The sequence below is a fragment of the Phocoena sinus genome, chromosome 7 (genome assembly GCF_008692025.1).
Source record: "Phocoena sinus isolate mPhoSin1 chromosome 7, mPhoSin1.pri, whole genome shotgun sequence".
In the NCBI taxonomy this organism is placed as follows: Eukaryota; Metazoa; Chordata; class Mammalia; order Artiodactyla; family Phocoenidae; genus Phocoena; species Phocoena sinus.
The window spans coordinates 115,314,328-115,326,441 of record NC_045769.1 but is presented as its reverse complement, the minus strand read 5'-3'; the positions used below and the strand labels follow the sequence as shown (position 1 = coordinate 115,326,441).

At 56.1% G+C, this 12,114-nt stretch overlaps 1 protein-coding gene across 9 annotated transcripts in view; it reads right to left on the bottom strand.

Moving 5' to 3' along the window:
* The window catches only part of SCTR (secretin receptor), a 64,461-nt gene that overhangs the window by 26,335 nt on the left and 26,012 nt on the right, over positions 1–12,114 (bottom strand). For 8 of the 9 annotated variants that reach the window (XR_004350805.1, XR_004350804.1, XR_004350807.1 and 5 more), the window contains exons 3-5: positions 8,471–8,578; positions 3,911–4,014; positions 3,637–3,750 (exon numbers count right to left, since the gene is read on the bottom strand). Coding sequence is in view for 6 of the 9 variants with exons in the window: in XM_032638164.1 (XP_032494055.1) it covers positions 3,637–3,750; positions 3,911–4,014; positions 8,471–8,578 (326 nt within the window). In the remaining 3 variants the exon portion in view is untranslated. The remainder of the gene's footprint in view (positions 1–3,636; positions 3,751–3,910; positions 4,015–8,470; positions 8,579–12,114) is intronic. The other variant, XM_032638168.1, reaches the window with a different exon arrangement.

Here is a 12,114-nt window from a genome sequence, read left to right as displayed (position 1 = left end):
GAACAAACAGGGTATCAGGTAGCGTATCTAGACAGTGCCTGGCACTTGGAAGACACTCAGCACATGTTGATTCTTCCCCATCTCCACCCTCTACCCCCCCAACCACCATTCAGTCTGAGTCAGCAGTCTGACACTGCCGGTGTGAGGTATGTGTATGAGGTAGCTGCTAGGACTATTAGGTCTCTTCTCAGTTACATTAATGGAGTGCTGTGAAGCAGGCCACGTTGGAATGTCTGGAGTGTTTGGTCCAGTTCTGGGTATGTTATTTTAAGAGGAGCATTAGTAAAGTGGAGCATTTCCGGAGGAAGGTGACTGTCATCTGAACTGGCTACACTGCACCCTAAAGGAAACAAACAAGCTTAGGGAAGCTGAGTACCAAAACTCCTGAGACTTAATTGTGAGCCCCAGGGGTAGGGGAGTAAGCACAAAGTCGACGGGACTCAGACCGACCGAAAGTTTCCTGGCAGCAGAGGGAAGCTTTGACGGGCTGCCTGCCATGTGACCCTGTGCTTCTGCACTGAGGTGACTGCAATTCCAGAAGCCAGAAGCCACCTCTCAGCAACAAGCGGGGAGCCACAACGGCAGTAAGTTGCATTGGATGAATGGTTCCTAGATGTAGGGACGTCAAAGAGCAGTGAAATGTCAAAAAATTGGAGGACCAATGTGTCAGCCTAGGATGTCGTCACGTGTGGGATGTGCCCCACAGCTGAGTGCGTCGGCCTCACCCCGGGGACGCCTGGATCTGCAGCCCCGGGTCAGGAGCACATCGGGTTAGCCTGTGGCAACGTGAGGAGGCATGGGGTGACAAGCACGCAGAGTCCTGGCTGAGCATCCTGTGCTGTCCTGTGGCTGGGTTATTGTCTACCGGGGTACCCTCAGGATGCCCTGGCCTGACCCCAAAAGAGCCCTGTTCCCAGGAAGCCAGATGTGACCACAGTGCCCCAGGCCTCAACCTCTGCAGCTGTGCACCCCCTGCCCCCCCAGAGGGCTGCTGCCTGTCCTGGATCAAGCTGCCCATCTCTCTGCTGTGTGTCTCGACTGGGCCCCCTCCTTCTCTATCCTCTACATCAGGAGACAGCAGACGTTTTCCATAAAGGGACAGACAGAAAACATTTTAGGCTTTGGGTACTATTTGGTCTCTTTTGCAACTATTCAACTCTGCCCTTTCGGTGCAAATGGGTGTGGCTGTGTGTCAATAAATCTTTATTTGCAAAAGCAGATGGTGGGCTGGATTTGGCCCAAGGGTCCTAGTTTTCTAACCTCTGCTCTGGGTAAGCAAACTCCATTTTTTTTACCCAAGTGGCAGCTTTGCCTGGTCTTTCTGCTGATCTGAGTCCACTGTTGGCAACTGGTGTGTGCCAAGTCAAGAAGTTGCAAAAAGACAACCAACAAATATATACTTTCACCATCATTTGATTAAAAGAGAAAAAGACATTTCAACACTAAGAAAAGATGATCCAATTCTCAGAATAAAAGAAAAAGTTTGTGGGAATTCCCTGGTATTCCAGTGGTTAGGACTCCACACTTTCACTGCCAAGGGCCTGGGTTCAATCCCTGGTCAGGGATCTAAGATCCCACAAGCCCTGGATTTCCCTGGTGGTGCAGTGGTTAAGAACCCGCCTGCCAATGCAGGGGACACGGGTTTGAGCCCTGGTCCAGGAAGATCCCACGTGCCGTGGAGCAGGTAAGCCCGCGCACCACAACTACTGAGCCTGTGTTCCAGAGCCCGCGAGCCACAACTACTGAGGCCAGAGCGCCTAGAGCCCGTGCTCTGCAATAAGAGAAGCCACCGCAATGAGAAGACCGCTCACCGCAACGAAGAGTAGCCCCCACTCGCTGCAACTAGAGAAAGCCCACGTGCAGCAACAAAGACCCAACACAGCCAAAAAGAGAAAAAAAAAGACAAAGTCTGTGCTTGTCTGTGGACTGACATTTAAGGACCAGTGAATCACATGGTCTGGAAACCCTTCCACCAGTCTTAGGGCTTTTTTTTTTTTTTTTTAATGTGAGCTGAAGCCACGGTAGGTCATCTTTTTACTATTTTAGACAACTAATTTTCTGAGTTAAGTCCAGAACTCTGCATTTATCTTTGTTTTAATTTATTTTATTTATTTTTGGCCGTGTTGGGTCTTCGTTGCTGCATGCTGGCTTTCTCTGGTTGTGGTGAGCGGGGGCTACCCTTGGTTGCGGTGTGTGGACTTCTCACTGCGGTGGCTTCTCTTGTTGTGGAGCACGGGCTCTAGGTGCACAGGCTTCAGTGGTTGTGGCATGCGGGCTCCATAGTTGTGGCTCACGGCCTCTAGAGCACAGGCTCAGTAGTTGTGGTGATGGACTTCGTTGCTCCGTGGCATGTGGGATCTTCCTGGACCAGGGCTCGAACCCATGTCCCCTGCACTGGCAGGCAGATTCTTAACCACTGAGCCGCCAGGGCAGCCCGCATTTATCTTTGTTAAATCTCTGCTCCTTCTTCTGGCGTTTTACAGTTTCAACCATGAATAACATGGTTAAGGCCCTGGGCTCCGTTCCCACCCAGCGGATTAGTCTAAACCAACAGTTCTTATTTGTGGTTTTCATATACATAACTCACAAAACCAAAAGCTCTTTAGGGTCCTCAATAACTCCCAAGGGTGTAAAAGGATCCCGAGGCCAAAAAGTTTGAGAACTGCTGGTCCAAGCCAAGCACGTGTCCCAACCCTCTGCCAGGGATGGTCTGGAGGTGGACAGGCTCAAGTCACGTGGGGCCAGTGAGATGTCAGGACAGGCTTGCTGGCGGCCTGGCTGAGAAACTTTCTTGCTGTTAGCAAGAAAAGTAAGGCTGTCCCTCCTTCTGGACAGGCAGGCCTGGGGAGTCTGCAGCTATAGTCACCAATGGCAGTCATCTGACAACAGGAAGAGAGCCAGCCTTGGGATAAACCACCAGGCTAGCAGGAGGAGAGACAGAAAGAACCTGGTCCTGGGTGGCTCTGGGGTACTGCTCATGAAAGGGTCCTGATGCCCGTTCTCCACATCCCTAGCTACGTGAGCCACATTAGCTTACGAAGCCAGTTGGAAATTTCTGTCACTTTCGAACCTCCGTCCTGCCACCCATTAAACAAATGATCCCTCTTAATCTTATGGACTTTACAAACGTGATACACGTAAGCCTCCTGTCTTCATATAGGTCAGTGACAGAAAGGGTAATCTACAGAGGTCAGAGCCCATCCACTGGCCCTCCAAGACCACAGGTATCCTTATTAAATTACTCCCATCGGATCTGAAGACCTCATGTGTCTTCCCTAACTGGATGGTAAGACCTGGGAGAGAAAAAACTCCATCCTCCACGTCAGGCCCCACTCAATCTCCTTTGGGAAGGGCTCTGAACCAGACGGCCCCTTCAGAGAGCCACCGCACCAGCGTCCTGTCTCAAACCAGGCCTGCCCACCGCCAGGCTCTCCTGCCTCTGGAGCCCGAAGCTCCTCTGAGAAGGGACATTTGGGAGCTGGCACTGCGGCCAGGCACCCTTGCCTGCACTTCCACAGGTTCACGAGCCTGTGAGGTCAGGACTATTACTAACCCCATTTCCCTGATGAAGAAACTGAGGCACAGAGAAGTTACATCCTCCCCAACCCCCAAGGTCACAGGCAGGTTCAGACTCACCACCAGGTCCCAAGCGTTTAGCCCCAGTCTCTGCTCTTTGGGTTTCACGCCAGCATCCCGATGGCACGTGGCAGCTCTCACTGTGCCATGCTCCTCAGGACCATCACCTCTGGGCTGGTGGACCAGGGCGGGGAAGGGGGCCCATCCAGCCCAGGGGAGCAAGGGGGTGTGGGGCTGAGAGGGGCAGCCCCGAGTCCCCAACCTCACCCTGAGCCAGCTTCACTCTCTGCTCCCCAGCCACCTCTGCCCCGCAGGGAGGTGTTGGCAGGCTTACCCTCTTCTCGTTGGAGGAGTCGTTCATGTGGACCCCACAGGCCAGGTCAGGCCTGGGGAAGGTCTCTGACCAGCCGCCCTGTGTGCAGTTTCGAAATATGGAACCTGTGGAGGCCAAGCAGCCTGCAGTGAGCAGTGGGGACCGGACCCAAGGCCGGCTCTCCGGGTGCCCTCGCCGCGTCTGAGGGGCAGCTGGAGCTTCCTTCCGTCACCCTGTCCCTTTCTCTGAACCACACAGGCAGCTGCAATTGGCCCAGCTGGCCCTGGGAGCCTTAGTAAGAGTCAGTCAGGAAAAGTAGTGGGAAAGGTGCGCAGGCAGATGGCCTAGAGCAGATGTGCGAGCGCGGAACAGACCCGCGGCTCCCGGATACGTCGACCTGCAAAGCTGGCCGGCCCTGCACCGATACCCCTCTGGCCCCCGCCTCACGGCCACTGTGCCAGGCACCGAGCTCCACAGTGAGGGAGACGACTGACACATGCCCCAGGCCCAGGCCCAGCAGAACTTACAGCGTCACCACTCGATTCCCTGGGTGCCCCCGGAGAACCTTCAAGCTGGGAGGCACTGCAGTGTCTCCTACGAGGAGAGAGGCTGGATGCAGTGCTTAAGAAGAGAAGGTTACACACCTTGAATCAAACAATGTTGATCTCACACTAACAGCTGTGTGTTTATTCGATTATAAAATTTCGTGCTCTATTGTAACAATACACGGTCACTGCTACGTGCTGGGCACTGTTCTAAGCGTGTGATGGGTATTAACTCATTTAATCCTAACAGGACTAGGAGGCCAGCACTGTTACTTTTACAGTAAAATGTACTGTAACATGTAAATACTACACCCATTTTACAGCTGGGGAAACTGAGGCACCCCGGGGTTAAACAACTCGCTCAAGATCATACCACATAAATGGGGGCCCTGGGATGTGACGCCCGGGGCTCAGGCCTACACTCCTGGCCGCAGGCTTTGTCCTAATGCCCTTTCTTACTCCTGGCCTTCCTGCTCGCAGGCCCTGCAGCCATCTAAGGGTGGGCCCCCCCATAGAATCTGCCTGGCTGGTGAGGACCCAGGCCTGCCCACAGCGGACCTTCCTCAGGCTCCTGGTCCTACTTCTGCACTAAGAAGTTCTATTTTACATCTAACTTCACACCCTGCTCCCCAGAATCTGAAAACCAGCAGAGCTAGCCCTCCAGGCGGCCACCCCTGAGGATGGAATGATTAGCTCTTTAGCCATGACACCAGGCCACACCTCTGCGTTTCTCTGCATTACAAATCACAAGGTAGCCGCAGCCCTCCCTCCCTGTCCCGGGGCTTACCGCCCCACCCCTCCAGCACAAGGCTGCAGCCTGCGCCCACACGGAGGTGACAACGGCCTCCCTGCCTCCCTGGCAGACGACTGTTCCCGAGGGCTCCTCCGGGCCTGCCCAGAGCGCTTGCTCATCAGACATTTGCAGGCTGGCTGGCTGGCTAGACAAGCGGATGAGGGGGGATGAAGAGCCTGCGGATGAGGGGGATGAGGGGGGATGAAGAGCCTGCTTCTGCAAGAGGAGAGGGAAGAGCTTGCCCACGAGGAGCTCTTAGAACAGGAGCCCAAAGACTGGGGTAGAGGAGCTGTCGGCCAAGAAGGAAGTCTGGGACAGCAGGGGGGACTGCCCTGCCTGCCCTGACCGGCCCGGCTGCACCCTCCTCTCCAGGCTGCTGAGGAGGGCCGTGTTCCGGTCCCCGGGTCTGGCTGCTGTGGAGGCTGCAGGGGTGCAGGGAGCTGACCCTGTACAGAGGGACCCTGCTGCTCCTTTTGCTCTAATCAGTATCCTGTCCAGGGCCCCCAGCCACCCCAGCTGGGCCTGGTGTGTTCCTCTCTGACAGGGCCACTGGCTCTCAGGGTTCCACTGAGCTGGAGAAATATGGTGGGCATTTCTAGAACCAGCCGCTAGGCTAATGTACTGATCCTGATCTCATCCTCACAGCGCCCCACTGAGGGCGGTGCTGCTGACCTATCTCACAGACGAGGAAACCAAGGCCCAGAACTGGGCAACAGTGTGCAGCCAGGATGTGGCCCATCACTGCAAGGCCCTCCTGCCTGGCCCTCTCCCTGAGGTCCCAGGGGCAGCTCTAGCAGGAGACCGTGGCCTTCGGGCTCTAGGCGTGCCAGGTCTAGGACGGCTCATGAGACCTGGAGCATTGGTTTAGAACCAGCTAGATCTGAGTTCGAAACCCAGCACTGGCTCTTTGTTGCTGTGTACCCGTAGGTGCATCATTTCTCTGTGCCAAACGGGAATAATCAGCCACACTGCAGGACGCGTCAGGAAACACGACAGCACGCGGATGTCACTCAGGCTGGTGCCAGACAGAGTGGGAGCCACAGGGCTACTTCCCTTCTGCTCTTGGCCTTTCTAAAATGGACCAGCTGGTGCAGTGGTTGAGAGTGTGCCCGCCGATGCAGGGGACACGGGTTCGTGCCCCGGTCCGGGAAGATCCCACATGCCGCGGAGCGGCTGGGCCCGTGAGCCATGGCCGCTGAGCCTGCGCGTCTGAAGCCTGTGCTCCACAACGGGAGAGGCCACAACAGTGAGAGGCCGTGTACTGAAAGAAAAAAAAAAAAAAGGGCCAGGACGGTGGGGCTTGGAGTCTTGGAATTTAGGAGATGGGTGGAAGGTTTCTATAGTTATATCAAACAAGCTAGGCTGTCAGAGAGGAAAGAACGGTAGTCAAAGGTACACAGGCTGGATGAAAAGGCCGAATTAAAAGCACACACACTGCCTGGAAGCCAAAAGCAGTTATCAGACAGCGTGTCCCTGGAAGCCAGGCTGCCTGTCCAGGGGCCTCTCTCCACAGACCCCACAGGATTCCCAAGATGCTGCTGCGTGTGATCCAGACCAGGTGCCCAGAGCAGTAAACAAGGCAGTGCCCTCTGCTGACAGGGCTCTTAGTAGAACTGCAGAGGAGACAAGGGGTGGGCTCCCTCTGTAGCCCCTTCCTCCCACCCACTTCCCCTGGGTTTAATTCCTAATAGGTAAGGGATTCTGCCCCAAGTTCAGGTCAATGAACACCTCAAGGGCCCCCAAAACTACAGTCAGCATTTCTGTTCACATATACGTATATGTGTGTGCAGTCTGGGCAAGAGCCAGGCCAAAGCTTTTATCTGATTCTCAAAAGCCCCCAGGACCCTTGTCAGGTTAGGAATCTCTGCTGCTATAAGGCTCCCATCCCCACCAAGGTAGAAGGGAAAAAACGCCAAGGCCTGACCCCACTCAGCAAGTGTGCTTTTTAATAAGGAACTCTGGAAGACCAGCACCCTTTTAAGCATCAAAGGAATGCACCCTAGATAGAACATTCTAGGCCCTGGCACAGACAGACAAATATCTGGAGGCACAGTCCAGCCTGCAGTTTCCTCAGTCACACAGACACTCATTCCGTCTGGGCCCACGTAGCGGGTGCCCTGAGAAAGAATTCACTTATTCTGTTTCTTTCTTCTTTCAAAAGGAAGGGTCTGGAGCACCAGCTTGTCCTCACTGGGTGCTCCTTCCTTGCTTTGGCTAGGGAGCCTTGGAACCCTTGGAACACCACCAAGAAGCCTTCCCCCGGACTCCGGACCCGAGGTGTCTCCACGGGAGGATGGTTCTCGGTAACTGAGGCTGGACTGTCCCGACCCGACCTACGCTCCTGGGCTAGCCGATGCCCTGCACCTGCTGCTGGGCATGAGCACAGTGGGACCCAGGCTGAGATGATCCCCCCACGCAGCCCCGGACGCCAGGCAGCGCAGCCAAGAGGCAGCGCCTCCGTGCCGACGGGCGGGTGGCGGGTCCTGCAGCCCCACAGCGACACCGTGTGGCAGAGAGGAGAAACGGCAGTCCCCGCCTCTCCACCTCCCAGCCGTGAACCTGAGGCCAAGGGCTAAAGCCCTCTTCGACGCTGTTACTTTTACTCCTGAACTGGGTCAAGCGCAGGGAAAAGGTCTGTGGTTTGCAGGGCCTTTGTGATGACTGAACGAGCTCACGTCTCTAAACATGCCTGGCGCGTGACAGGGCTTTAGCCAGTGTTCGTCCCTGCGTGTCCCCCGAGACAACATCCTCACTCCCTTGCCTGAAATTAAGGGAACCCTTATAAACTGCAGCTTTGTCAGAATCTTCCAGGGAGGGCAGAGTTCACCAGCAGGGCCTGGCAGAGAGGGCACAGAGGAAGTAAGTGTCCTGGAAGGCCAGCCTGGGCCCGGTGTGAGCCAGACACGAGGGCTGGAGCGAGGGCCCCGGGGGCTGAGGGGGCAGAAGCGTGGAAGGGAGGAGGGGAGCCTCTTGAAGAGGGCACCGGGCAGGGAGAAGCAGGCCTGGCCTCCTTCACCACTTCCCCAGTATGTGGCCCCCGGCCCCCTTGCTTGGCGCCCTGACAACTGAGGCCACACCACACCTCCCCAGTCAAGGCTTCCCATCCCCAGCGAGGACCACCCCCACCCTTCTACTCACTCCTTGTCCCCAGAGAAATCTCCTCGGCCTCAGGCCGCCAGGCCCAGGCCCACCCAGAGGGCTGCCCCACAGCCTCCCAGCTGGGCCCCTGGGCTGAGCGGTTACCGTTTCTGCCCACGAGCATCCAGAGGAACCGCGGGCAGGCCACTTCCACCGTCTGTCCCAGCGCAGAGGAGGGCCAGCAGCTCGTGTTGTCCCACAGCCCCTGGCAGCCTGACAAGGAGAGAAGCGGGGTCAGACGGGTCGCAGCGTGGACGCAGGGCCTCCCCAGCACTGTGGCACCAGCCCCAGCACCCGCGCCTGGGCGTCCCCACTAGCTGCGCTCCCGGGACCAGGAACCGCGGTGTCTAATGGGCCCTGTCACCTTTGGGGCGGTGGCCTCGGCATCTACATGGTGAGTGCTCGGTGCTGCAGACACACAGGGACACGCCATCTCACATAAGCCTCGCAAGGGCAGGGCTGGGCTCCTCCGGAACAGAAGATGGAGCATCTCCCGGCCTCTGCTCGCACCCACTGACTCCATGGCAGTGAGCCTGCAGCCTGCTGCACAGTACAACCACCGCGGAGCTTTAAAAACATACCTAACCAGGCCCTACATCCAGGGAGCCGGATTTCATCGGTCCTGCGTGGCGCTCAGGCATGATGCGGTGTTAAAGCTTTCTGGGTCATTCTACCGTGACGGCAGGGTTGAGAACTTTGTCCCATGATTCTCAGACTTCAGCTCATATCAGAATTATCCAGAATGCTTGTTAAAACACAGATGGCTGGGACCCCACCCCCAAAGTCTTGGTGGAGCCTGAGAATTTGCATATTTAACAAGTTCCCAGGGGAGGCTGGTGTTACTGGTCTGGGACCACACTTTGAGAACCGCTGCCTTGGCTATGGAAGCAGCACTGCATTTGTGGTAGGAACGTCACTGAGGATGCTGCTTTCACCCCACTGGGTTCCCTTGACGAGGCCCCTGCCCCACCCCTGAAGGAGAACATGGTCTCAAGGCACCGCGAAGCTGGACTTACGGTGAACAACTACTATACAGCTGTCCTTATAGACACTGAATTTGAGGCTGTTTCCTTTTTGCCTTGTTTGGCTGCTAGGAAGCTTAGAGCCAGATCTGTGGCCCACTTCTGGTGACTGAAAGGCTTTGAAGTGAAAAGACTATCAGGTGTCTTCAAGGCAAAACTAGGCGTTGTCTAATCACAGCCTTCTGGGTTACCTGATTCTGGCCTTTTACGTCCTTGAGCTATTTTGCAACTCTATAAATTGTAGACAACTGATGTCCTGTCCAAAGGCATTTGAATCCACATTTCTATCTCTTCCTTTGCATTTGCATGACTATCAGTTATCTACAATTTATACAGAATTGTTTTCAGCCAGTTTTGCACCTATTTGTAAATTCATTTTACCGCCTTATACGTACAGTACTTTGAATTCTCCTGTGAACCAGTGGTAGCATCTTACTGGTTCTCTCATTACTTAGGGACAATGTTTGGCAGGTATTCATTTTGCACTTGCCCGTGAGTTACGATTATACTCTGTTAAAAATGATCATTTAGGGCTCCCCTGGTGGTGCAGTGGTTGAGAGTCCGCCTGCCGATGCAGGGGACACAGGTTCGTGCCCCGGTCCGGGAAAATCCCACATGCCGCGGAGCGGCTGTGCCCGTGAGCCATGGTCGCTGAGCCTGCGCCTCCGGAGCCTGTTGCTCCGCAATGGGAGAGGCCACAACAGTGAGAGGCCCGCGTACCGCAAAAAAAAACCAAAAAACAAAAACAACAACAAAAATGATCATTTAACATAACCACCCACCAATTCTCCCAAAGTTGGATCCCGGGGGAACAAAGCCAGGGAACTTGCTCCTGTGACAGGCTTCTGGGGGCCCATGCCACCTGGGAGGGCATCACCCAGGGAGGTCTGGAGCAGACCGGAAATACAGCTGAGGTGACACCCATGAGGTCAGCAGTCACCCCACATCTGGTTTGGAGAGCACAGAGCAGACCACACTAACCCAGAGCCGCAACCTTCAGAGAGAGAACCCAGACTCCTGAGGCCCACAGACCTGGGCTCCAATCTGCCTCACCACACACTCGCTGCCCGAGCCCGGTTCCTCACTCAGCTCTTTTAGGGGAAACAGATGCCTTCCTCCTGAGGTTGTCCAGAGGAGGAGGAGATCGATGTCACATGGAAAGCCCAGCACTCAGTGGCTGCAGGGGAATTACAGCTCCCTCCTGCCGTCCTCCCCAGTCTTCTTCCTCCCCAAGCCCTTTCTTGTTTCAGCCTGGCATGGGGAGGGCAGGCCAGGCTGGGTCCTCTGAATTGCAGGGCAATTTTTAGCTGCAGGGACTGGCAGATGCGTGTGGTTTGAAGGGGGCCCTTGGATTACCCAGATGGCTAATTCCCAGCTTTTGTAAAGAGCAAGAGTCTCTTTCCAGGCATGAATAAAAACCAGGCTCAAAGCATCAATATCCTCCTTGACATCCTCGTCCACTCCACGTAAAGTCCCCTGGTGATCTGTCCCACTTCAGAGGCTCTGATCCTGCAGTGGACGTCAGAATCACCTGGGAGATTCTAATTCAATCATCCTGAGCCCCAGGAATCTGCATGTGAAAACCTCCCTACAGGCGCTGCTGTATGTGCCATCAGGCTTTGCTTTGAGAATCTCCGCACTGCACCTCCCCACAGCGAAGGCCCCTGTTTCCGGGCTCAGACCAGCCTTGGGCTCCCAGGAGCACATCCAAGATGATGGTGAGAGGCCAGGGAGGTCACAGTGACGTCACCTCCTGGTGCCTGGGTGCAGATGGCTCCCCCCACTCCGGGCAGACAGTCCGGAGAGCAGGAGCCTGATTCCTGACTGCTGGACGCCTGTGCCCGCAAGGGCTGGGCAAGGCACAGGCGTCCACAAGCGTCTAAAGAATGGATGAATGCCCCAGCCTCTGGCCCATTCCCTTCCCCATTGCCCATCCCTTGTAAATGGGCTTTCGCCATGATGCCCACTTGACTTCTGAACCCCACGCTAAGGTCCTGGCCTTCCGGTTCTCTGCCAGCAGCTCTGCTTTGGTCCCAGCAGGAGTCACTCTGTGCTTCACACACAGCAGCTCACTGAATGCACAGCAGTGCTGCCAGGCGCCCAGCTCTGTCCTCGGTTTACAAACGAAGTGGCAGAGCAGGGAGAGGCAGGTTCCTGGAGTCACACAGCCAGGAATGGACGGGCTGGGAGGTGACCGTCCAGCCAGGCTCCGCCCACCTGCCTGTCTCCAGGGCATCAGCCCCAGCTTCCTGGAGGAGGGTGTCTCGGGGGCTCTGGAGGTGGAGAGCCCCGGGAGGGACAGGGAGGCTGTGGCCCTGGGCAAGGAGGGGAGGGCGATGGAGGAGAGCCGCCATGGGCACACAGGGCGGGGCCTGGATGGGGCTCCCACAAGGACAGTGAAGGCATCCAGGAGTCCAAGGACTAGGTGCCTGCGTCCTTCAAGGAATGTGGGACTTGAGACCCCCTTGGATATTCCTGAGGCTTCACCCCAGCTCTCACAGAGCACCCCGAACGAGGGCGGGCTGGACCTTCTCTCTTCTTGAAACTCCCCAGGGCACCCAGGCAGGGTTCTGCCACTTTTGGGTGCTGGTCCTCCAGATTTCCACCATGGACGTGGCTCACCTGGCCCCCGGATACCCTTGGGACAGTGACACGGTCCTGAGGGCCCTGGACAGACGAGCACAGTTTGCCTCCGCTCTGAGTTCTCCCACACCTGGAGGCCGGAGG